Source organism: Schistocerca nitens, chromosome 4 (assembly GCF_023898315.1).
Source record: "Schistocerca nitens isolate TAMUIC-IGC-003100 chromosome 4, iqSchNite1.1, whole genome shotgun sequence".
Classification (NCBI taxonomy): Eukaryota; Metazoa; Arthropoda; class Insecta; order Orthoptera; family Acrididae; genus Schistocerca; species Schistocerca nitens.
The window spans coordinates 861,092,683-861,120,051 of NC_064617.1; the positions used below are offsets into that span (position 1 = coordinate 861,092,683).

General features: G+C 41.5%; 1 protein-coding gene across 1 annotated transcript in view; it reads right to left on the bottom strand.

The window, feature by feature from the left end:
- The window catches only part of LOC126253315 (alanine--glyoxylate aminotransferase 2, mitochondrial-like), a 239,671-nt gene that overhangs the window by 109,620 nt on the left and 102,682 nt on the right, over positions 1 to 27,369 (bottom strand). Inside the window, exon 3 of the mRNA XM_049954563.1 lies at positions 21,091 to 21,275. Coding sequence (XP_049810520.1) covers positions 21,091 to 21,275 — 185 coding nt within the window. The remainder of the gene's footprint in view (positions 1 to 21,090; positions 21,276 to 27,369) is intronic.

Genomic DNA, 27,369 nt, shown 5'->3' on the forward strand with positions numbered 1-27,369 from the left:
AGTCCCCTAGAACTTAGAACTACTTAAACCTAACTAACCTAAGGACATCACTCACATCCATGCCCGAGGCAGTATTCGAACCTGCGACCGTAGCGGTCACGCGGTTCCAAACTGAAGCGCCTAGAACCGCACGGCCACACCGGCCGGCCCCCACCATCTGGTATCAATGCATTACCCTATCATCCATTATATATAACCATTTTCATAGTACACTTGATATTATAGATGAGTAGGACACAAGACAGGACATAGATAATGTCCGTTTGACGTCAACAGTGTGTAACATTTTACTTTTTTTGAATAGGACAATGTTCCTCTCCAATAACTTTTAGATTAGTTACAATAAGCTTACGCTGCAAGAGAATTCGCTTGTATTATTCAATATGTGGTCTGTTGTCGGTTTGAAGGCCTTCCATAACATCGGCAACGTAGTGCAACTCCACCGAGGGCTGTCTGGAGCAGGGTGGAGATAGCAATGTGAAAGATGCGAGCTGTCGAAGACGATCTTCATATTCCTAATGCGATTAGGACATCGTATACTCTTGACGACGTTTAGCACCTGTGCAGTCAGTCACCCAATTTCAGAATTCATTTTGAGTAATCCTGCTGAATTCCCAAAATATTGTCTTTTTATATTGATGAGTAATATGGATAGTCGTCACGTTCATGTGCCGTCTACAAAGCAAATTTAATGTTACCATCCTAGGAACTAACCTGCAATACGTTTTGTATTTCATAATCGGAACTATCTGCATTAACCGTCATCAGAGCAATGTCAGGGAACAGAATGCAGCAGTGCCTTGCTACCTACTTGAGGACCTGCTTGAGTCGTCTTCTAAGGAAAGGGTAGTTGCTGGTTCACATTATATTACACTAGCGAGAAGTACCGACTTTTCCTTTTCTCTGCAAACATCCAGAACTAAATTCAGTAACTACATGCTAAGAATATATTTGCATTGTGCCAACTCAAAGATCAATAGATATGGATATAGATATAGATACAGATTTTTATATTTAAAGCCATTCTCGTTCTGCGTTGGAATAAACATCATTCATTATTTGCTTGTTCTTGTTACGATTGTTATTGTCATTCTCTCACTCGCAAGAGTTTTCGCATTCCTATTTGGTATCGATGCACATGAAGAGTGGCTATGAAAGAAGGGAATACTGAATGTTACGTCATGCAGAATACACTCATTTACTTCGGCTCCTCGTGATCTACGCTACAGGAGAAGTGAGATACATAAAGTTGACGGTGTGAGGACAGACCTGGTAGCACAACTGTGCAACTACACAGTGTTACCAGATAAAATGGTGCTGCGGAATCGAAAGTGTAGTACGGACTTTGCCACAGTAGCAGACTGCTGGTAATTTAGGACCATGACCGTGGATTACACTTTGGTCAGTGCTGGTTAGAGTGCTGCAACTGTAAATGGAAGGCTTTGTTTGATAGTCTTATGCTGATGCTGTCTGAATAAATTATGCCATTGGATACAAAGCGGTTTAGTTTTGAAACCTAACCCACGAGGGGGGAAGGCACAGTGGTCTGCTTCAGGAATTCCAAGCATTAAAACACAAAAAACAACCCAGGAAGGGAGACATGCATTTGGAATCTGTTCATCGTTACGGGGTCAAACAAGAGGGTAACATTAGTGAAACAATGATCGGGCTACTTAGTATATAATAGAGCATACAGATTTCAAGGAGGAAACGTATGAAGACGCAGACTTCCTCGTTATCAATATGTGCGGCATATCTTTCGTGTTAACGAAAGTAAATTCCCGCTTTACCTCTTCTTACGTGTCAAATGAAATGAATGCCATGAGGAATAGAATATTTGTTGACTGCGTCTCTTCTTGCTTCCATCCTTACCAACATATTTCTTCATTCTCGTGGTAATCATGACATTCTATGTGTATGCTGCAAAAGATTGCAAGTGGACAAATTCGACATCGAGGTGCAAAGCGCTATATTCAATTCGAATAAGCTTCCGGTGTATTTTTACTTCGTTTGTATTTTTAGATGATTACGAACGTTACGGAAAATCATCTCACATGCTTTATGTTGAATGAGAAACATTGAATGATCCGTTTTGCTTTCCCTACGTTGAAATGATATAATGTCGGCGTCAACAGCCTTCTTCCACGCCGGAAGCTGAAACTTGTATCATTCTGGATTAATGATAATTGAATGTCTCATATGTATACATAGCCCACAAGGCGACGTCAGAAACCATCAGGGAAGAACGCCGCATAAAAACCAAACGTGCGCGCGCGTCTCCACTCTGAAGAACCGTATCGGAGAATCACGGCAAGCATTTCGCTGAAGAGCTGCCTCGTCAGAGAGCCTAGAAATGGCAGCGTCGTAGCAAGTATTTGTCAACACTCTGATAGTGCATTTACTTCCGGGTGTAGGTCGGCGTTACCTCGCTAAATTCACTTGACATTCGTTTTCCACATCGAAGACTCGTACGATATAATCCACTGCAAGATGACACAATTAGAAAGTATATTTAATTTCTGGACTCCAAGAACGGCTTTCTTCACATAAGTAACACCTGTTTGTGTGTGCATTCGGGAGGACGACGGTGCAATCCCGCGCCCGGCCATCCTGATTTAGGTTTTCAATGATTTCCCTAAATCGCTTCAGGCAAATGCTGGGGTGGTTCCTTAGGAAGGGCACGGCAGATTTCCTTCCCCATCCTTCCCTAATCCGAGCTTGTGCTCCGTCTCTAATGACATCGTTGTCGACGGGACGTTAAAACAGTAATCTCCACCTCCTCTGTTCGTGTGTTTAAGGTTGCGTTTTGAGGCTCAGGCAACATCGCAGTGACTATATTCCGCCTCTGGCCGCCAGTGTGTCGTTAGCTCAGAGGTTCCCTTGTGTGTTGCAGTGCTTGTACTATAAGACATAGCAGTTCGAATCACGGTAGAAGCCGCTGACTACAACCTTTTATTTTCCATTTTAATTAATGGAGTTGCAAACTGCTAGTAAAAATTTCTTATGCGAAATCTGAAGAATGCCTTTAAACATCAATCTTCGTCCGATTTCGACTTAGTAAATTAAGTTAATATCATGGATTTCTGCTTTGCAAATTCCAAGGTGCTTCACTGTAAAATAGACCCTGAAAAGATTCAAACCGACTGTCAACGATATAAATTTGAGCTTTGTTCGTCATATAGGTCTAACATGTCAGAAGGTTGTTTATGAAGTGCACATGTTCATTAATATAGTTCCCTTCTTCTAAATTTTTGACATAGCATTTAACTGTAGACGTTTTCTAACACCGGCGTTAGCAATTCCTTTCCGTTCTCTAAAACCTTCGAAACGACAAATTTTTCTGGTTTAAATCTGATGACCTTAACTATCACTTCCGATCAACAATAAATACTTCATGAACCCACACATGGAACTCCAAATGTGCAGTGTTCCTGCACTGCTACAGAGCATGCATTGCAAGTTATTCACACAGTTCATCGCATAGACTTACCATAAGGAATGAAACAAGAACTGTAATACACTTTACACCACAGACGCTCACTCTGGCTTGACGAAAACATCCAAACATTGACCAAAAGTTGCACAAATAATTGAGTTTGAAAGGAAAAGAAACGAGGTATGAAGCATTTATAAATTCATCGAATGTAGTGAGGTGGTTTAATTTCGTCCCAGTCTATAAAATTAATTTCGGGCCATACTCAGCTCTTGCCGATTAATGTAATATAATACCCGCCTACTAATCAGGGCGTCTGTCTCCGTTGCTTTTGAGCGTGAATGGAAATTGTAGAAATTTTCTGTGGAGCAACATTTAATAATAAAGCGTTTTAAATCATCAAAAGCGATGAGCGGTAGCAGGCGCTTTCGATAAAGAACGGGGGAGTGCAGCGCCGCTGCTGTCGCCACGGCCGCTGCCAGTAGCCAGCAAATGGATCCCGGAGCTTTGCCGCATACGGCGTCCAGATACGGGCAGTCTGCAGGAAATCTGCCGCAAAATCGTTACTGGATAAAATTTTGATATCGGTGTGTCACAAAGCGAAATAGATTGAATCTGCGCTACCATTACATTCACGTCTTCAGCATTCAGACAGAAGAGGCTATAAAAATATTTTATGCCAGCTGCTCTCGATCCACTGACATTATGAACAGAAACAACGCACGCTACCGCTAGACCGCAGGCGTAATCAGCCTAGAGTTTCTCTATCATGGGACAAGTTTTCCTCCAGGAAGTGCCGCAGTCTACAGTGTTGCCAGATTGTGCAGATAACCGGACTTAGAGAATTAGCGAGTTGGCCAGTTTTTTTGTCCCATGTCGCGATCGGCGCGGACTTAGCCTCTGAAGCGGCCGGCCGCCGGTCGAGTTTTATGTCAAAGAGTGTACATTGACAAACGCAGGTGCTAGTGCTGACAGTAGCAACCTCCATTTGTGTAGTGGCATCGGTTTTCAAGACTGGCTGTTTCAGAACGGAAGAAAAGGAGGCAGCGAACGCGGGCGGCTGCATGGATTTGTAGATTTTCTTTGCCTCACCATACGGGATGCGTTTAGTGGTTTTAAGTTCCTGGATCTTCCGTTCCTCGAGGAAAACTCTGCATTCCCTACTCCACACAGGGTGATCCCCAGAGCAGTTGACACACTTGGGAGGAGAGTAGCAACCAACTCCCTCATGGGCGGCTTTACCACATTTCCCGCAAGTGGCTTCCCCTTTACAGCCGAGAGTAGTGTGGCCAAAGTGTTGGCATTTAAAACACCGCATGGGGTTGGGGTAATAAGACCGTACACTGGGACGTAGGAAACCTGCCTTCACATGCTCTGGCAATTTGGTGCTGTTAAACGTAAGGATAAATGAGTCAGATTTCATGAGAGCACCATCCACCCATTTCATAACATGTTGCACGTCGACAATTCCTTCCCGGGACCATTCAGCCTTCAGTTCGTCTTGGGGAATGTCAACGAGATCTCTGCAAGTCACAACACCCTTGCTGTAGTTCAAGGTGTTGTGAAATTCAGTCTCTATCGTAAACTCCCCAAGAAATTGTGCCTTCTGAAGGTTCTGGACTTGCTGGAAGCTAGATGTTTCAACCAGCAAGGTGCCATTTCGCAAGCGCTTTACAGACTTTAACGTGCCAGCAATACCTTCTAAGCCCTTCTGTATATAAAATGGCGAAACTTTTTCAAAACTCCCATCTTTTCTTTTAATTATGAGAAACACATTCTGCGAAGCAGCATGCGTTCTGTTACTACTACCTGAATCAGGAGGACTGGCTACACGAGCCCTCTTGTTAGATTGGGTGTTAGAACCTACCAGCGGCCCACCCTTTCCGCTGGGAGGAGGAGAAGAAAAGTTCGAGGGTTCCATCTCGGCCCCACGAGCAGCTAGGGAACTAGAAGTCCACCTAGACAGAGCCCCGCGTGCCTAGGTAAGCCTTATACAACTGAGGTGCGGCAGGTTCCCCAGAGGTTGCCCGCTAACGACTGTTCCACCTCAACAGCCATGCATCTTATCAGCGCGCAGCACACCTTGATTTTGAGGTTTTTTTTATAGAGGTTTATTCCATCCTCGCGATCCGGGCGGTCAACCCAAGATCCCCATTCCCTGAGACACACAACGTTCCACCGCTGCGCCGCACGGTGGTCGCTGAAGTATGCTCAGAGCTTACGGTGACAGGGGACTGGCGGCGCTCACCAGTCCCCAGCTCAGGAACCCCGGGGTCGCCAAGCCCGTACCCAGCAAATGAATGCTGAGCCCCTGGGGGCTTGATTGTACAAAATAGTAGGGCAGAAAATGACAAGTGACCCTGTTCAATTGGTTGAAAGGCACAACCGTGAAAATGTTTAGTGTCTGAATGCAGTGCAGCCAAAACAATAGTGTCAATAAGAGCATATGATCTTTCTAGATGGGTAGTGTGTCTCTATCTGGCACTGTAATTACACTTCATATCTGAATTTAAGTCTCATGGAGAGTGTTGAAAGTGTCATTGTGGAGCACCAAACATGTCATTTATATCTCCATGTCCATACAAGCAATTTCTTGTGCACTGATGGAGGAACACTGTAGATGCAATGGGTGGTCAACACACTATGCAGTTGTATTGGTGTTTCAGGTCTGAGCACAAGCTGATGTGTTTGCCCATGAAGGTTCTAAGTCATAGTGTGACACATAAAACAAGGATGCAGCAAAATCACTGTCTATTCATGTGAAACATGTAGCGGCAGAGTGCGATAATGGTTGCATTGTTGTTGCATGGCAACTGGTTCAGTAGTAAAGCAAGAAAATATGGTGCGATGAGGTAGTCAATGAGGTACCAATGTAGGAACTCCGGCAAGGACAAGTGCAATATGATATGACATGAATTCATACATTAGAGTTCACTACTTTATTTACATAACAGACCAAATATCCTAACATAATACAGGTTGAGTCCAAACTAGACTGGCAGAGAGTGTCTACACAGTGCCACTCGATAACCAGATATGATGTCTTGGGGAGTCGTGCTGGTCGAGTCCCCATGCTTCAGACGATCATTCCTGTCATATCCCTCAATACTGCCCATTCCTCCTGGGACACACTGTTTACTACATAGGCCACTGCACAGTGCATGGATTATTCTCAAGATGTCTGTGTGAGATATGCGATGGCATCGGCATGACATTTGCTGTCTTCTTTGAATACAAGTTCTCCGAAATTACCCAACAGGGTTACACATGAATGATATCATATCTCTTCCAAGGAGTCGTATTTAAATTACTGAACATTCTGTTACACTTTAATGTGGACTATACTGAATTGTTGTGATCCGAGCAGTACGTCTCTGACTTTACTCGATGTCTGTTGTCGTGTCTACTTGATAAGGACTCCAAACATTGGAACAATACTCTAGAAATGGTCACCCTAGTGCATTCTATGTGATTTCCTTCACAGATAATTAGCATTTTCCCAGAATCCTTACAATAAATCAAAGTCTTCCATTTACGTTCCCCAGCAGTAATTCAATGTGGCCTTCCCATTTTATGTCACTCCTTAGTTTTGCTAGTACATAATTATATGATTTGATCTGCTCAAGATGTTCACCACTAATCTTCAGATCAGATAATACTGGGTTCTTTCCGTTCATTATAGACATTATCTTACACTTATCCACATTTAAAGAGAAGTATAATTTATTGTGCATAGTGGTAATACACAAAGACAAAAAACAATGATACACAATGAAGAATTATTGGTATGGGATGGAAATTGGTAGATGTGATGTACTTTTATAGGCAAACAAATAATTACAATTTCAGAAAAACTGCAAGATTTATTCAAGAGAACAAGCTTCACAAATTGAGAAAGCCAGTAACTTGTCAATCAACCTCTGCCCTTTATGCAAGCTGTTTTTTTTTTACTTGGCACTAATTAACAGAGTTGTTGGATGCCCTCCTCAGGAACAATCATGCCATATTCTGTCCAATTGATGCATTATATTGTTAGAATCCCAAGATGGTTCGAGGGCCCAACCCATAATGCTCCAAAAAGTCTCAATTGGGGAGAGATCTGGCAACCTTGCTGGATGCATTAGGGTTTTGCAAGCACATAGTATCAATACCAGGAATCACAACAATCTACATAAAGACCTAAAATCACTTACCTTGGTCCAGAAAGAGTCCAATATTCAGGAAAGCAAATTTTCGATAAATTCCCAGCAACCATAAAAAACTTGGTGCCAGATAAAGCACAGTCTAAACAGAGTTTGAAAGACTTTTTGATAGGCAATTCCTTCTACTCTATAGGTGAATATCTTAATAAGGACTGTTAGACTGACCTAATTAAAAATGTGTGTTGGATTCCAGTTTTGACAGCACTTGGTCACAACAGTCAAGATTGGATATTTTACATATTATAACTTTATTAAAAGTACATAACTATGTTTCATTCTCACAGTACCGGTATATTAATTCTGTAAATATTAGCAGTTCCAATGTATTCACCTATTGAGGCAATCTCCTGACAAATGATCAGGGGAGTGAGCATTATATTCAGATATTTTTTTATGTTATACTTTCTGACTTGCTCCACACCCACGAGAATCATCTCATTTTTGGGTTCATGGAACAAAAACTGGATCTAATCTCCAATCTAAAAACAAGCAGTGGATACTCTCGCGATGTGTCGGCAGGCATTATCTTGTTGAAATGTAAGCCTAGGATGGGTTTCCATAAAGTGCAACGAAACTGGGTGTAGAATATCATTGACATACTGCTGTGCTGTAAGAGTGCTGTGGATGACAACCAGAGGGCTCTTGCTATGAAATGAAATGGCATCCCAGATTGTCACTCCTGGTTGTCGGGCTGTACAGTGGGCGGCAGTTACATTAGCACCCCACTGCTGCCCAGGCCGTCTCCAGACATGTCTTCGGCCTGGAATTTTATGGACTGGAGTAGATCTGTCTTCAGTGAGGAGTCTCATTTTGAATTTAGCCCCAATGACCAGTGAAGACATGTTTGGAGATGCACTGGACAGCAGTGGGATACCAACCTGATTGTCGCTCACCAGATGGCCCAACAACCAGGAGCGATGATCTGTGGTGCCACTTCATTTCATACCAGATCCCTTTTGTTGCCTATCGCAGCACCCTTACAGCACGGCAGCATGTCAACGATTTTCTATGCCCCGTTTTGTTGCACATAATGGCAAGCCATACTGAACTCATACTTCAGCAAGATAATGCCTGCCTGCATAACAAGAGTTTCTACAGCTTGGTTTCATACTTGCCAAACCCTATCTTGGCCAGCAAGATCACCAGCTCCCAACCCAGATGAGAATGTCTGGAGCATTATGGGCATAGCCCTCCAACCAGATCAGAATTTTGATGATGTAATGCACCAATTAGAGAGTATTTGTCATGATATCCCTCAGGAGGGCATCCAACATCTCTATCAATCATTGCTAAGCCAAATAACTGTTTGCATAACTGTCAGAGGTGGACCATTGTGTTTCTGACTTGCTCAATTTGTGTACCTCTTTCTTTTGAATAAATCATCTATTTTTTCTTGAATTGTAATCATGCCTTTTCTTTAGTTTACTTTCCAAATATTTAGCATTTACTTAGAGTCACTGAATAATGACACTTTCCTATAAATAACAGCATCGTCAGCGAACAATCTTACTGTGCTCAGTACCCTATCTGATAAATCATTTATGTATATTGAGAACACTGGAGGTCCTATTATGCTTCATTGGACCATACCCAATATTAATTCCATTTTTTGTATAACTGTATAATTAGAAAGAAATTCTATGTTTCCAAATAAGCTGCTCCTCGCTCAGTTATGTTAAATAGTTGCCGTTAATCTCCTACTGCTAACTTAATATCAACATAATTATACTGATACTAAACAAGAAGCAATTGAGGCTTCTTTGCAACAAACATTACTACTTATCAAGCAATTAGAGGATTCTTCAACCCTTCACTGTATATAATCAGTTTGCAGAAGTGACTAACAAGGTATTTTTTATTTTTGTTTGGGTCTGCAATGACTCACAGTTTCTTGCATTGCATATGCTGAGAGCTATTAACCAAGATGGTGGACTCAACACTAATCTCTAAATGTGACAGCAAAGTCTGTATGTAAGCTATTTTTATGTCTTGGATTTCCTTTATCAGCATTGGCCCAGAATGTAGTTCCATAAGACAACAGTTAGTAAACTTGTGCAAGGTAAGCTTACTGTATTGTTTTCAAGTGAACACTATAAAAGGTATGATAGAAAAACATGCCAAACTGAGATTCTTCATGAAACTACCTATATGTCGATTCCATTTTATTATATTATCCAGGAGAACTCCACGAAAATTTAGACACAGCGTTTTATTTAGTATAAAAAAATCAATGTTTATTTCTAGTAACAGTAGGTTATTTTTACTTGTTTGAAATTGCATAATATGAGTCTCTGGGAAATTAAGTTTTAATGTGTTTGCTGTAAACTAGTTGTCAGCCAGTTCAGCTGTAATCTGTGCTTTGTTTGGTATGGTTGAGATTGGGGAACTGATTAGTATGCTTGTATCATCATCAGCAAACATTTACAATTTTCAAACAGTCTATTTAAGTCATTGGAAAGTCATTTATGCAGATTAAGGACAAAGCTGGATTTTTACTGAACCTTATGATGTTTAATATGTTACATTCCCCTATCATGAGTTTAGTTAACTTCCTGTCAAGTAATCTGTCAAGGTGACACCGCTGCTTTAAAGTTACAAGGAGGCTGTAAATTACCTTTAGGAGGTCAAATTCTAAGTACTATTGATAGACACATTGTAAGATATGTAGTTTAATATCTATAATCATTAGTACAGGAGAGCATATTCATTTATATCAACAGTGTCGGAAGGTGGCTAACTGTGGCAACAAAGCACAAGTATACACATGGCAACTAGTGCTGCGCACCAGTGGCACTTCTATTCAATCTCTTCTTTGCTCTCAGTTTAATATTTGAATCATGCTCTGTAGTGTATCCAGTATTCAGTATAAATCTTCTTATGTAAGTTGCTTTGCTTTGCACTTACACAATGATTTAGTGGCATACTATCCTGAGAAAGTCTATTAATGAAGTTTCAAGAACCAGCTTTAAAAGATTACTCTACGAATATACTACAACCCCCTATGTATCATTCACGTAGAGATTGTGAGGAAAGATTAGAATAATTACTGCATGCACAAGACATTAAAACAATCATTCTTCCCACATGCCATACATGAATGGGATGGGAAGGAACTCCAGTAACTGGTACAATAGGACATACCCTCTGTACTTCATCTCTTGGTTGTCTGCAGAGTATGGATGTAGATGTAGATGGTGTGACACAGTGAGATGAAAAAGTATTGATAAAAATTTCAAGTCTAATTGTATCATGGTGCTTTTGTTCTTAATCAACCAATGAATCCTCAAAATTCAAGTAATAGATACTGCAAAAACAATTGTGGCACCCTCTGAACTGGTCAACATATTTGGAAGGAGAAGAGGCTATTGTAAGATTCAAAGTGGAGAAAGAAATATCCTGCTGTTTGGAATTCTTAATTCCTTTCTCATGGAGGTAAAACGTGCCCCATGTATTCACAAACTATCACATACTCAAGCGTCACCACTGCAAAACACAACAACATGAAAAACAGAACAACGTATAAAATCATTCATGCTGGTTTTCAGTTAACACGTATTCAATGCACAGCTTTTTATATAAGACAGCTCACAATTAAACTGGTTTATCAAATGAATGGACAAAGAAGAACTGTCCACCTTGGGGAAACTCAATACAGAGTTCCTGAGCATGTTGTACAGCATGACTTAAGGGACCTGAGTGCTCGCTGCACCACATGCATCATTTGGATCATCCCAACTGGTACTAGTTTCTCTGAACTCTAGTGACAGGAGTTCATTCTGCAACATATTGTTGCATCCTGCCACTATGCCACTCTCCTGGACTTAGCTTGCATTAACACACTCCCCTTTTGTCTTTCTCTTTTTCTTTTCTGCATTTTGGTAGTATTTCTCTATTTATGCACTCTGCAATCTGCTCCTTTCTACTTTCCTCCTTATTCTTTGATCTAATTCATTTCATTTCTCATTTCCCTTCCTCTTACTCTATCTTTACCTCTCACTCTGTCATTCTAGTATTGCCAGAATGAAGCCATATCATGCTTATCCATCGACTGTGTTTGAGCTTCTACTCTTTGTGATGCTTCTGTTTTCATCTTTGTCTTGCCTCACCCTCACAATAGGAGGATTCCTCTCAACCTAGGGGCTAGGTAACCTGCCTTTTTTCTAATCTTCCCCAACCCACACCGTTTCCTCCCTAGCAACTAAAAGCTACAAAAGCTACGGTAGTTTTTCCTTCTTTTACATGTGTCAATCAGTAGTACTTAGAATTTCACCTCCTGAAGCCCTTATCTCTCAAGTGAATTTTTCTTTTTAAATGTATTGTTTTAAATTCTTACTTGTTCATGTTGTTAACAATCTGAACCAGAAATCATTATCTTTCATACATGCTTGTTCAGGTTCCAGAGATCACAGAGCACAGCGTTTGATTGTTCCCCTCCTTGTTTCCCAACTTAGCAACTTCCCCTCCTTGCTTCCTGACTTTGCAGGCGACTTTGCATGTGGTACTGCACTGAGAACTCAAGCGACTTTGCATGTGTCACTGCACTGAGAACCATAAGAACCTAATGCACACTGTCATCGATTTTGAGTGGTCTTGTGGTGAACCAGATTTATCTGTATCTGTAAGCCCACATTTTTTGTATGAACATCCATGAAAAGCTGCCTCACCAATTTCTCGGGTACGGTATTCATTTCCACATGGGCCCAAAGCACAAAGCATAATTTTGTCTCGCTGTGCTGCTCAGTTGTTATGTAGGGTTGCAATGTAATTCAATGTCTACATATCTACTTTGTAATTTGAGGTATATTGACAGTTTATCCAAACCTCACACCACAAATTGTGCTTGATGAAGATGATGATGACAAGGATCATGAAGTGTTTGAATAGGTTGTAATTCGGTATCTTCTAGTTTCACATTAATTACAAACTTGACAGCTGTCAAAATACACTATTGTCGCTAGCCTATAAATGGAAATTTTTTGAATTAACATTAATAATAAATATAATTCTAAATATTAATAAATATTTCATAATATAAAGTGGGTACCTACATCATTTTGTCATGGGAAATATAGGATGTTGAGACTGGGTTAAAAAAAAAAAAAAAAAAAGAAAAGAAAAAAAAGCAGTCAGGCCTGTGAGCTTGGTGGTTTGTCTACAAATTTGATATCCACAAATATCTATTTTTCTCAAAACTGTGTCTGTGCTTTGGACTCGTATGGTTCTCAGTGCCAGTTCTCAGTGCCACATTTATTAGTGCAGAATGAGACTGAAAGAGAACAATTGACAGTCTACAAAAAAGACCTGAATGTGCTGGGTCAGTGTGAACGATCAAACTTGACAGTGGAAAAATGATACCAGAAAGTCCTTAAGTTGTCACAAAACAGTAATCAGAATAAGCACAGTCCTTAAAACAATCCAAAGTACAAATCAGTAACAGGCAGCCAGGTTCCAATAGCATGTCTCAAAGATTATGTGTATAGTCTTCACTCAGTGAACAATATGACTGGAGCTCCTGGCTGCTTATAAAGGCAGTTTGGCCTCTAGGTGGCATCCTCATGTGAGTCACCAAGAGTGCCACCTATCATGAGCTGCTGGGCCTTGCAACCTTTTTCTTTTGATTATGTCAATTTTTTTGTTAGCAGAAGTGGTGTTGCCATGTGGCTCAGATACAAGATCCCTCCCACTAAAGTCTGTCAGTATAGCCTAAAATGTCTGGAGCAGGTACGGAGGTGATGAGCTGGACAAGGCAGGGTGTAAGCAGGTGTTTCACCTGAGAGTTCCACCAGAGAAGGCTGCAACACCACGTCCAGTGGTGGTAGGGAGTTTGGAAGTGTCTCATCCATCTCCACGTCCAGAGGTGGTGTGATGCCCCTTGCGTTGAATACCTGGGTAGTGGGAGAAGTGCGATATCCAGGGAACACCATGCTGTCATGTACCTCAGCAGCATTGCTTTCATAGGTGGTGGTGTCCTTGGAAGACACCAGAAGAGGTACCCGTCTGGAACCAATACTGGAGGAGGCTGGACTGTTGCCGACTCAGTGAACATTGGGGGAGGGCAGAGCTAGTTTGCATGCCTCACCAGGCATGCCCTATTTGCTTGAATTCTGAACTTCATGTGATCCCAACTGGCTGTGACAACACCCACTGCCCATCAAGGGTCCTGGATGTATGTGCAGGTCCAGTCAATGGTGCCCACTGCGTATGTAGACGGCTGCTAGACATCAGATGTTGCACCACCAGCCACAAGGCATCCAGTAGCATGCTGCTGTCAACAGATATGCTGGATTGCAGCTGGTGATTGTGCCTGGACAAGGGAATTCATGTTTACGGAATTGTCAAGCTGAAAGCCATAGGCATGCAAAGTGTTGAGACCAAAAATATTTTGAGCGTGGTCTGAAGCAATGACGTAAAACTTCTGATGATGTTTTTGAAACAGGCCACCACTTCCCAACGACCACGGAGGAGGATGTACACTCAGCTGTTGCTCATTAGGTGCTGATACAGACCCAATCTAAGCAAAAGTGTCATTTTATGAGATACATGGAAGCTCCTATATTCACTTGAAACATAACTAGGCAGTCGTAAATGGTGAGTGTGAATCAGTTGCACCAGGATCTAGCTTAGGTAAGATGACATGAACTGTTTTTGTCTGTGCCACGGTGCAGAAGGACGTATGTGGGAGCTGCAGACAATAATGATGACTTGGCCAAGTATGGCATTCAAATAGCATAAATGTTAATGAGAACACTGCTGTTGGAGGTGAGTGCAATAACATGGTGGGCACTTGGGCAGGGGACAACTGTGGGAGGGGACTGGACTGAATCTGAAATGGGTGGAGAAGACTGATTATTCGAATGTTCTCTGTGAAGTGCAGAATGGCAAACTTGCTTAGTGTGGTCTCTGCTAAGGAATAAGTGATCCGAATCCCAGTTTTGTGATTTAATGTGGAAACAAGATGAAGTGTGAAGGGAAGACACAGTGCTATCAATACTAGAAAATGAGCAGTCAATGCTAGAAAATGAGCAGTCTGAGTCCCTAGTCTGCAGCTTTTTGATTGGAACAGGATGAGCTCTTGATAGAAGACATATCTTGTTCCTCAAATGAGCACTGGCCTGACATGAGACTTCATAAGCTTTAGGAACTGTGAGAACCTTGTCTGGGGTGGGGTTGTCTAAAATCACATCCTGGTTGGGAGAGAACCAAATGATTACTTCTCGCTCAAGAGAATTTGACTACTGTTGATAACAATTCAAGTTATTACTCATCAAACATCATGTACAGAAAGCACATTGAGATTCAGCTGCCCTTGCTGCATATGACTGATTATAGCATTTGTGACACTGCAAAAAATCTAATTTTGCTGTTACTACATGACACTTTTGTTCATACTATGAAGAAAACAATGTACAAACCTCTGAAACTTCTTAAGTTTCTGGTTCTGCTAAGGGCCAAAGTTTGTGAAGCAAATTTAACAATTTCAGATTAGCAGGTAGAAGACATGCATGTTGTAATGGTGTATCAGACATGTCACATGCCTGGAAGTGCAGCGAGAAGCATCAGCTACAGCTCTCCCGTTCCTTAGCATCTGGCTGAAAGGGTGGAATGGTGGCAGCTGGTGTACTGGCTCCACTGCTTGAAGCAGGAGCTGCTTGCTTCAGCTTGGCTTGAAACAACTTGGCCTGAGAATCCGTCCACTGCCCCAAGTGGGCCTGTTGCTGCAGCTTTTATTACTGTTGCTCTGGATCCATTTTTGCCTCCACTGAATGCATGCTGTGTTTGAGTCCTGTGTCCTTGAATTGTAGCCAGAATTCTAGTTACCATTTTTGTACATGCTCATTTGGGTTACTGTGACTAATGTGCACAGTGTTTATTAGTACACAATGAAATTGCCACAGAACACTGAAAGATCACAAAAAAACTGAATGAGTTGGGTTGGTGTGAGTGAGCAAACTTGGCACTGGAAGAATAGTATCAGATGGTTTTAAGTCATTGCAAAGTCATACTCAGTAGAGCAACAAGCAGTCCTTAGAGGCATTGAAAATCCAAAACAAAAGCAGGTAGCCAGTTTCCAACAGTGTGTCATGAGGGTGATGTGTACAATCTTAACTTGGTGAAAGATGTAACTGTGGTGTTCCCGGCCTCTGTTTATGAATGCTTTTAGGCTCCTAGGTGGTGTGCTCAGGTGAGCAGCTGTAGGCACAGCCTATCGTGGTTTGTTGGACCCTGCAATCTGTTTGCATCAATAATGTTGACATTTTCCTCAATAGAGTCAAAGAACTAATCAGGCGAGATACGAGAACATCTAAGCTCAGCAGCTTTTGTATTACAAGTAATGGCAGGTAATAATAATAATAATAATAATAATAATAAGCCGGCCGGAGTGGCCAAGCAGTTCTAGGTGCTACAGTCACAGGTTCGAATCCTGCCTCCGGCATGGATTTGTGTGATGTCCTTATGTTAGTTAGGTTTAAGTAGTTCTAAGTTCTAGGGGACTGACGACCAAAGAAGTTAAGTCCCATAGTGGTCAGAGCCATTTGAACCATTTTTGAATAATAATAATAATAACAATTAACTTTCCTGTAATTCAACAGCCTGCACCAAATCTTTCTATTGGATGCCACTTAAGTGATTTACGTGTCCTTCCCCAACCCCAGTAATCCTTCTGAGGAAAGGGGACCTGCAGTTTAACATCAAATTTGAACCACATGTTATTCCTGGTGAAAATTTTGTATCATGAAGAGATGAAGGCTAAGTTAATGGCAAGTGAAAGATTCCATGATCCGACTGGGATTCAGTCGCATCACCTTCCAGTTTCTGGGCACATGCTTTGCCCCTAGGCCATACTATTCTGTGGTGACCATTGACAAAAAAAAGTGTTAATTGTGCAGAAACATGTAATAAGAATAATACATGGTGTCCTCTCAAAGAGCATTTTCTAAACAACTTTTGAAACAGTTGTACAGAGAGTCTAGAACCTCAGAGCACTTTTACTTCCCCAAAGAGGCTTCGTCCCAATAATCAATCATAGTTGGAAAACATCAGTTACAGTCATAAATATAATATTACTCACCAGGCGGTAGGAGAACACAAACACACACAAAAAGGTTTAACTTTTACAAGCTTTGGGAGCCAGTGGCTCCTTCTTCTGGCAGAAGAGTTGAAGGAGAAGGATGAGGAGTGAAAGAAAAGGGTCTGGAGAGGTTTAGGAAAAGGGATATGATTCAGAAAAGGGAAGACTGATTGTTGGAGACTGTACTGGATGAGATTTGAAAACCCGAGAGCTGAAAGGAGGAAGATAGAGTAGTATACAAGACTGGGATCACCACTAAAACATTGTGTATGAGTTAAGAGTGAAAAGTTAAGTGCATTGTATATAACAGAGATGGGAGGGGAAGAGCAAAAAATAGACAGGGCGGTAATGACAGATGCAGAAGACTAAAACAGAGGGATGAAAAGACTAGTTACTGTCTAGAAATTCTGAGATAGAAGGAATTAACGTAAAGTAAGGCCAGGTGGGTGGCAAGAACCAAGGATATGTTGTAGTGCTACTTCCCAGCAGCAGAGTTCCGAGAAATTGGTGTCTGGGGGAAGAATCCAGATGGTGCATGTGGTGAAAGAAGCACCGAGGTCATGACTGTCATGTTGTAGAGCATGCTCTGCAACAGGATATTGTGTGTTGCCAGAATACACCCTCTGCCTATGCCCATTCATCCTGAATGATAACTGGATGGTACTCATGCCAATATAAAAGGCTGAACAGTATTTATGTAACAGCTGGTATAAGACAAGTGTTGTTTCACAGGGGCTGTCCCTTTGATAGTATACGTCTTGCCAGTTACAGGGCTTGAATAGGTAGGTGGTGGTAGGAGGGTGCATAGGGCAAGTCTTACAGCAGGGACAGTCACAGGGGTAGGAGTCATAGGGTAGGGAGATGGGTGCTGAAGGAGCACAGGATCTGATGAGAATATTGCAGAGATTGGGAGGGTGATGAAAAGATATTCTAAGTGTGGTGGGCAACATCTCAAACAGAATGGATCTTGTTTCAGGGCATGATTTTAGGAAAGCACAGCCTTGATTAAGTAGCTGATTAATATATTCCAGACCAGAATAATACTGAGTGACAAGTTGTGTGCTTCGAACTTGTTTTTTGGTGGGATCAGCAGTACTAGCATTGGATGTGATGGCCCGAGGAATCTGCTTTTGAACTAGGCTGGTGGTGTAATTACTTCCAGCAAAGGTTGAGGTGAGAATGGTGGTGTATTACTGTAAAGAGTCTGCACCTGAACAAATACATTTGCCTCAAATGCCAAGGCTGTATGGGAGGGAACGTTTGACATGGAAAGGATGGCAACTGTCAAAATGTAGGTACTGTTATTCGTTAGTGGTTTTAACATAGTTGAAAATGTGTAGCTGGCCTTCAGTGAGGATGAGATAAACATCAAGAAAAGTGGCATGAGATTCAGAATAGGACCGTGTGAAATTTAATTGGGAGAAGGTATTTAGAGATTCCAGCAATTTTAACAGTCCATAAGGCAAAGATGTCATCAATGTATCTAAGCCAGACCAAGGGCTGAAGATTTATGGATCCCTGAAGAGCCAGCTCCAAGTGAAACATGAAAAGGTTGGCATAGAAAGGAGCCATCCTGGTTCCCATGGCCATACCCCTGATCTGTTTGTATGTTTGCCCCTAAAAGGCTCCTAATTAAATCAAGGATGTCATGAGGCAGTTAAATATGTTCACTTTATAGTGTAAACAAAATCTCTGATGCCATAGGCATATTGAAAGGAAGAGTATGGTGCATTTTTCATGAACAATTAATGATGGAATAGCTTAGTGCAAGATATGTTCTGCGTTTGGTGAATGCTGATCAAAAGCAAATGTAAAAGAAATTTCTTAGCAATGTTTGGATTGTTTAGAAATTGTTCAACTGATTTTATGCAACAATTTGTTACTGTGGATGAAATATTACCCACCGCTTCACTCCAGAAACAAAACTACGAACAAAGTAGTGGGTGGAACACAGGACGCCTAACCCAGAAAAAGGTGAAAGCAATTTCATCTGCCAGAAAGGCTATAGCCAATATTTTGTGGTATATTAAAACAATTTTGCTATTGGCTTCTTTGCAAAGGCTTCAACATTAAGTGACAAGTACCATACAAGTTTCATTGGCTAAAAGAATGAAAATATATGATAAAAAATTAAGATTATGGTTTAATGTCCTGCCAATGATGACATAATTAGAGATGGAACACAAGCTCAGATTGGGAAGGAAATCAGCATATCTTTTTCAAAGAAACTACCCTTATATTTTCCTTAAGTTATTGAGGGAAACAATCAAAAACCCACATCTGGATGGGTGGATAGGGATTTTAAATCCTGCCACTCCTTTCCCTCCTTCCCCCAAATGTGAGATCAGTGCCTAATCTTACTCATTGCAAAACAAACAAACAAACAAAAAAAAGGATTGTCTTTCTCCAGGGAAATGAAACTACCTGCAAAGTTGCTTTGGTTCTGAGAAAACAGAGACCTGAAGAAGAAATTGTTGGAATATCCACTCTGTTCTGCTGCCTCGTATTTCCACCTATTAGGTCATGTAAAGAAATTTTGTATGAAAGACATGGCCATAGACGAATATTTCACAAGTCTATTGAAATTATATTTCATGGGTGGAATATACACTATTGAAAATCAATGAATAAATTGCACTGACTTAATGAGGAACTGTGTCAAATTAAAAGTGTCACCCAGGAAGTAATGCATCACCTTTTTTCTTCAACAATTATTGATTTGAACACAGTGAAATGTACACACAAGAAGGAATAATGTTTCTTCTACATTCCCTATTTTTCCACATAATCTCTTTCCCATTCCATGGCCTTCCTCCAGCAAATCTCATGGGTGTGTTCTGGTCATAGCCACTTCTTAACTGTGTGAATCACCTCTTCATCATCCTCAAAATGTCTTTCATGAAAGGCATCCTTTAATGGCCAAAGAAATGGAAGTCTGAGGAAGCTAAATCAGGGCCATAGGGTAGATGGGGTAATACTGTCCCAATCTGTTTGGTAATATGTTCTGAAATCCTCAAACTTATGCAAAGCTGAGCATTATCATGCTGAATTAAACAGTCACCTGGGTTGTTATGGTGCCAAAGTCACTAGAAATGCTTTTTGATTTTGGTTATTGTATTCACATATGCATCAGAATTAATGGTGCTGCCTCTGGGCATCACAGATGTGCACATCAGCACAATGGTGTAGCAAACATAACTGGTGCCTAGGACACAAAATTTTATTGGTGCGCCCCCCCCCCCCCTCCTACCATATCCGGTGTACGACACTCGCTTTATATCTCCTCCCTCCCCCCTCCATACAAAAGAGACACATATATAATATACAGCATTTACTCTAATAATAATATACTTTCCAGAAAATATAGTTTGCCGTGGAGACCATTTGGCACTCCTCTGCAAGTGGCACGTGGTACATGATAGACCAGACCCCTTGATCCCCCCATCCTTGCTATGCCATTGCATCAGCAAACTGCACCTTGTCAGGTGTGACAGCTCTGGATGATCTGCCTGAATGTTGCAAATCTTTGAGATCTGCTGAACCACTTACTTGTAATGGTCTCACCCTCTTTGCCCACCTACTGACCGCACTTCTGTCCATATATAGATGCTCCATAAACTGCACACAAATGTTTGTGAATGTTTCTATCCTACTCCATGAAGGTAGAAACACAGTTTACAATAACTTGCACTGGTGGCAATGTGGAGACTGGTGGAACGAAAGGGAGGTGGAGGGGAAAAAAAGTGTAAGGCAAAGCCAAGTCATCTAAATGTTTAGACACAATCAAAGAGAAAACCTAAATCTCAAACTTTAATCAGGCAAGGTAAAAAACTCTGCTATTCAGTGACATGATACTCAGGCTTCAGAGACAACTAAGAAACTGGCTGCAACCACCAGGCTGCAGTACATCAGTAAACATATATGGGTAAACAGTCATCACAGGAAAGTGCCACCTCATGTGCTTGCCACAGTGGCCACACTCCATATGGCCATGAGCTGTGGCTGTCACCTGGAGCCCAAGTATCTCTGACATGTTCTCTCTATCAATACGCAGGCTAGGAGGGGAATCTGCGTCATTCTCACCTCAAATACTATACCCAACAAATTCTTTCTCTGCAGTGTGAAATTCAATAACAACACACTGTTTGTAATATACGTCACTAACAGATGCCATTTTGAAACCCTGTTGCAGCTACGCTATCTATCGGACAAAATAGAAAATTTGCATGCACACTCCAGAAACTTAAAATAATGCATACCTGAAGTTTTGCATTCATACCACTGTTGTTGACTGAGAAACCATGTGATTACTTAAGCTGCTGGATATACAAACAAAATGTATACAAAGATATTTAACAACAGATTACATAAAACTGCTCTCTTACGGATGACAATGTCCCACACTGACTGTTGCAATTCCAGCAAATAAATCTAGATATCGCTTCCCATTGTGGTCAAACAGCCATTGCTTGTACCCCTGGTGAAGCAGAAGAGGTTCTTTATACACAGGAGCTAAGCAAGGAACAACATGTTTCTGTTGAATTTCTTTAGCTGACCCATAACTGGCACCCTGGAACAGAAATATCAAATATTTTAATTATAAGTACAGTCTTTCTTGACTTAAACCTGACAGAACCATTTTGCTAAGGCTTTTTTAGTAATTTAAATTCATGAAAAAACACTGCCTTGTATAGAAAGTGAGTGAAAGTTAAAATTCAATCCAAAAGGATCATAACTACCTTGACTCTGTTATATGATAAAATCTGACTCTACAACTGTGCCACATTGATATTATATTTACAGTGGTCCTTGCCATTATTTGTAAATGTTCATCAATAGCAAACTTAACTGACTCTCAGAAATTATAAAAATAGTCGCTAATCAGTATTCATCAGTTTGCAGGTATTTCCAGCTCAAAGGTCATTAATCATAGTAGCAATTTGAGGATGTTGTCATCACTAGTACCAACTTATAGATTACTGCCATGCCATCTGGACCAGATTCAATGTCAAACTCGTGTCACAAACTTTTTCCTCTGTTTAAATGTCTAGGTCCCATACGATTCTCCACTGCCTCATTGATTAAGAAATCTTGGTATCTCAAGGCATGCTTGGGACACTTAGTGTCATCAGAAAGTATTCTCTGTCCATTTATGAGGGTCTTTTTTTTGGGTGAGAAAGCTGATTTCTCAAGTTATCTCGAATTTACATGGGGGGAGTGTGATACACAGCATTCATTAACAGTGAAAAATTATTAGTCAAATAACATTCCTAAGATATTCTATAAGCAGTGAGGTTTTTGAGGCCAAGATAATCTCTTTTCCTGTCCTATGCCCTGTACCCACACATTTCCAGGCCAAAGGACTGACATAGAGCTTCTTCAATTTACGTGGAGAACCAAATGTACCTGAATATAGGCAATTATAGTGATGGGGTCACCAGTCCCAAAGGCATTTTAAAGCTATTGCCAGCTATCCATTCCTCCCAACTTCACCCGGGGGAGGAATTGGTGCACCCCTTCTGTCTGTGTCTAGTGTGCTTTGTATGGTCAAATGTGACAAAGCTTTTCAGGTGTTTGCACATCATTTAAATGCGGTAGGACATGGGAACCTTCCCAGTATTTATGTAGAGGGATGTGGAAAACCACCTAAAAAACCACATCCAGGCTGGTCAGCATGCCATTCTTCATCATTAATCTGCAAAACAGATTCAATCCAGGGCTGGTATGCCTCCTTGTGTCCCGGAAATGGGTGCTTTAACATGCTTTACTAGCCCATATTATCTGTAATTTGAAATTATTTATCTTTAATTTTAACAGATACAATGGCTATATCTCTTTTTCTCTTCTTATCCCTCCTTGTGTTTAACAGAATACTGATGCCAAAAGAGTAGCAGAAATTGCAACTTCAACACAAAATTAATGGACCCTCATTTTTGTGACAATTGGTTCCAAGTCATGCTGAACCACTTCTCGTCATCACTGACGAACTATTACCTCAACATTTTCTGGAAAATACTGATTGGCTATCGCAAGACAATGCCCAATAATGAGAGGGTTACTGTAAATAAATATTAAGAAGACAAAGGCTATGGTAATTACAGAGAACAAGAGAAAGAGAATCAGTAAACTGGAGTCAAGCTGGTAAAGCAGTTTGAGATGTATAGCAAGAAGTGTTATGAAATATGACAAAGAAATAAAAACGTCTATAGAAATAAGAAACAATTTTTTTTTTTTAAATCTGTGAGCTGTTACACAATTTGGGAAATAACAGTGAAATCCTTTTTATACTTCAAAGCCCTATATGGCACTGAAAAGTGGAAATTATTAGTGTGCAGTGCAGCATCTGGGAGTGTTTGAACTACAGGGCTGCAAAAGATTGCATGTATGGCAGAATGAGTAGTGGTAAAATACTAGAAAGACTCACAAGTACAAAAATAATAGATAAGAACAGCATTTATAACAACAGCTGTGTAGAGTGAATAGTGAATGAACAAAATATCATATGAAGGACAAGATACAAGTAAATAAATGATAAATTTATCATAGACCAAACCAATAAAATAAGATAAAAATAGAAAGTCTGAATATTTCCTTAATGTCTACATGGTCACACTTACATGTTTTATAGAACAATAGTTATCTACATTTTTAGCAATAGAAACCTGTTCACAGTAAATATTACGCCTTGCCACTAACTTAATAGGAATCATCGATCTTTGATTCTAGGTCTTAATATAATTTGCAGAAGTTGCTAATAACATGCTTTAAATTTTTACTTGCATTTGTAAGGATTCCATAATTCTTGCTTCATGTTTCATGGCAACCTGGTAAAGACTTTTGCATCTAAATACAGAAACTCACTCTGAATCCAAGACAAGAAAAAAGTTAACACTAAAATTATTTTAGAAAAAGGATAGATTGCTACTCACTGTAAAGACGACACACTGAGTTGCAGACAGGTGCAACAAAGAGACTGTTACACAATTACCTTTCAGCCAAAGCCTTCTTTGGAAAAGAAAACACACACACACACACACACACACACACACACACACACACACACACACACACATTCACACAAGCAAGCACACCTGAAGCACACATGACTGCCGTCTCTGGCAGGCAACTTAGACTGAATGTAGCTGTCACATTACTTTAAAACATTGCTCTTATCAGCATCCATTCTTTCTTTCCTTTACTGTCATTTTATTCATTGTATTCCAAACAGCACACACAGTAACTTCTCAGCCATACTGTACCAATGATTTCATCCATGCACAACATGTGGCTACGTGACCACCCGAATTGTTGATGCAATATTTCATGCCCCAAATTCTTTCCACCATTAATTATAATTATTCCTACTGATTACTTTTCTTCCCTCATCCTCACATATTCCCACGTTTTATTTTCCATGCCTACTCACAGCACACAAACTTATGAACCTCTAACCAATAACCCTCAAATTTGCACATACTCCCATACCTCATCCGTTCCTTTTTTCCCCAGGTTTTTATACATTTTTATGTATAAATGAGAGTTTGTGCATATTTTTTGGTTGTTCCATAAATCTGTGCCTATTTTTATGAGTTTGTGTGCTTGTTTTTGCTGTCTATACGTATTTTTACACGTTTTTTTTCTGTTACTCAGCTCCTCTCACAATCACCAACACCTTCGTTTGTCCATATCTGTCATTCTCATGTTCCCCAATGCAACCCTGCCACAATGGATTCCTGCTCCTTCTTTCTGCACCAGCTCAATAAAGTATCCCTTTTCCTGGCTAAAACCCAGTCTCACACCCTATTATTTAAATGCTGCCTAAACTGTGGAATGCCCCCCAATGATCTAACCATAAAAATTCCTTTCTCTGCATCCTACCCTTCCTTTCATAATGACCTTCATCTTTTCAGATTCTGCCAGTCCCTGGCCCTCACAAACCTCATATGGCAAAAACACATCTCCATGGCACAGGTATCTGAGAACCACTTCTGCTTCCTCCACAAGGTACTGCTACTATGCAATCTCTACTACACACACCACATCTCTGAAATTGAATCCCTTGCTCTCCAGCACATGGAATGGCATTCCAGACACCTCTTCCATAAGTTATCCAACTTGCTGACACCCTGCTGCCACCTTGGGGCACCACTATCCAACCTCTATCCTCCACATAACTTCCAGGAGTTGCTTACCTCCAACATGGCCTCACTATCCTTCCCTAGATCCATTCCTAATAACACCAATCTTTCAGCAGTAGAAAGGACAGCCGTACAAAACCACAAAACAAATCCTGACCTAATCATCCACTGTTGTTACAAATCACTGATATTACCTAGCAGAAGCCCTCTGCCAGAATGATCCCATCCCTGAAGTCCAGCACAACCTCCAATCCATGCTTAAAGCCTTAGGCCCTCCCTAGAACCTCTCCCCTGAATCCATTCCCCTCCTTATCCATGTGACATCCCCCCCCCCCCCTCGGCCCACACCAAACTTCTACATGCTCCCCAAAATTCACAAACACAAGAATCCTGGGCATCCATTGTAGCTGGTTATTGTGCGCCCACTGAAAGAATTTTACCACTCATTGACCTACACCTCCAACCAATTGGCCGAAATTAGGCTCCCGCATCAAAAATGCTAACCACTTCTTTCACTGACTCTCCATCATTCCCAACTTTTACCTCCTGAAACCATACTCATCACTGCAGATGCCACTTACCTATACAGCAACACCCCCTTGCCCATGGTTGCGCCGCTACTGAACACTACTTTTCCCAGCACCCTTCAGACTCCAGACCCACTACCTCATTCCTCATACACCTCACAAACTTTATCCTAACAGACAAATGTGTCTCCTTTGAAGGGGAAGACATACAAAGAAATCAGCAGCACAGCAGCAATGAGAACCTGCATAACACCCTCCTATACCAACCTGTTTATGGGACATCCATTACTATTGATGCCATCACACTTTACACTAAAATCCCAAATCCCATGGCATTGCTACTATTGAACACAACTTTTCCTAATGCCTGACTGATTCCAAAGCTACAGCCTCCTTCCTGGCCACCCTGGCCAACTATATCCTCACTCACAATTACTTCACCTGTGAAGACATTGCCTACAAACAAACCTGCAGTACAGCAATGAGCACCCACATGGCACCATGCTATGCAACTTATTCATAGACCATCTAGAGGAATCCTTCCTAATTACTCAGAATTCCAAACCAATCACCTGGTTCAGGTTCACTGATGACATCTTAGTAATCTGGATCATGGGTGAGGCACCCTATCCACATTACTCCGAATCTCAACACCTTTTCCCCCATCCACTTCACCTGGTCCCCGTCAACCCAACAAGTCACCTTCCTCAATTTTGACCTACACCTCACAGATGGTTACATCAGTACCTCCGCCATATCAAAACTAACAACCACCGGAAATACCTCCTCTTTGACAGCTGCCACCCATTCTGTACCAAAAAGTCCCTTCTATAAAGCCTAACCACCCAAGGCCATCCCATCTGTAGTGACAAGCAGCCCCTCTCCAAATATACCAAGGGTCTCACTGAGGCCTTCACAGATTGAAATTATCCTCCCAGCCTAGTACAGAAACAGGTCTCCCGTATTTTATCTCTCCAGTCACCTACCACTTCCCAGAGTCCCTCTGTCCGGCCACAAAGGAGCATTCCCGTCATAACTCAGTACCACCCAGGACTGGAGCAAGTGAATCACATTCTCCACCAGGGTTTTGACAATCTTACACCATGCCCTGAAAGAGGAATATCCTACCCACTATCCTTCCCACGCCTCCACAGTGATATTCCGTTACCCACTGAACCTAGGAAATAACCTCACCCATCCTTACTCCACCCCGGCTCCCAACTCTTTGTCTCATGGCTCATATCCCTGTAATAGATCTAGATGCAAGACCTGCCCCATACATCCTCCTGCCACCATCTACTCTAGTCTGGTCACAAACATTACTTATCCCATCAAAGGCAGAGCTACCTGTGAAAGCAGTTATGTGATCTACAAATTAAGCTGCAACCCAGGGTTAAGGGTTCTATGTGAGCTTGCCAACCAGCAGGCTGTCTTCTGCACAAATGAGCACTGACAAACTGTGGCCAAGAGACAGCTGGATCACCCACTTGCTGAGCATGCTGCCCAACATAAAATTCTTCGCTTCAGTGAATGCTTTTGCGCCATCTGGACCCTTCCTACTAATGCCAGCTTTTCTGAATTGATCAGATGAGAACACTCCCTGTAATATAGCGTACATTCCTGTAACCCCCCTGGCCTCAACCTTCATTAGTCCCTGTCCTTCATGCACTCATCCCCTGTCCTGCTTCCACTCCAGCACTACACAGTCTCCTATTCCACCTATGCGTCCACAGTCCTCTTTCCCTTCCTCTGTTTCTCTCCTTTCCTGCATTCATTCCGCAACCCCCCGCACCCTTCTGTCTAACTTCCAGACTGCACCTAGCTGCCCTTTCGTGTCCTCACCCACCTCATCCCTTTATGCTCACACAAGCAGCACTTTACTGTCCCCCATCTCTAACCTCCTATCTCACCCTCTCCCCACCCTAGCCTCCTCCTTCCTCCACCACCAAGCTGCTTGTCCCATTATGCACAGTTGCTCACAGTCTGGCCTCAGGGGCTA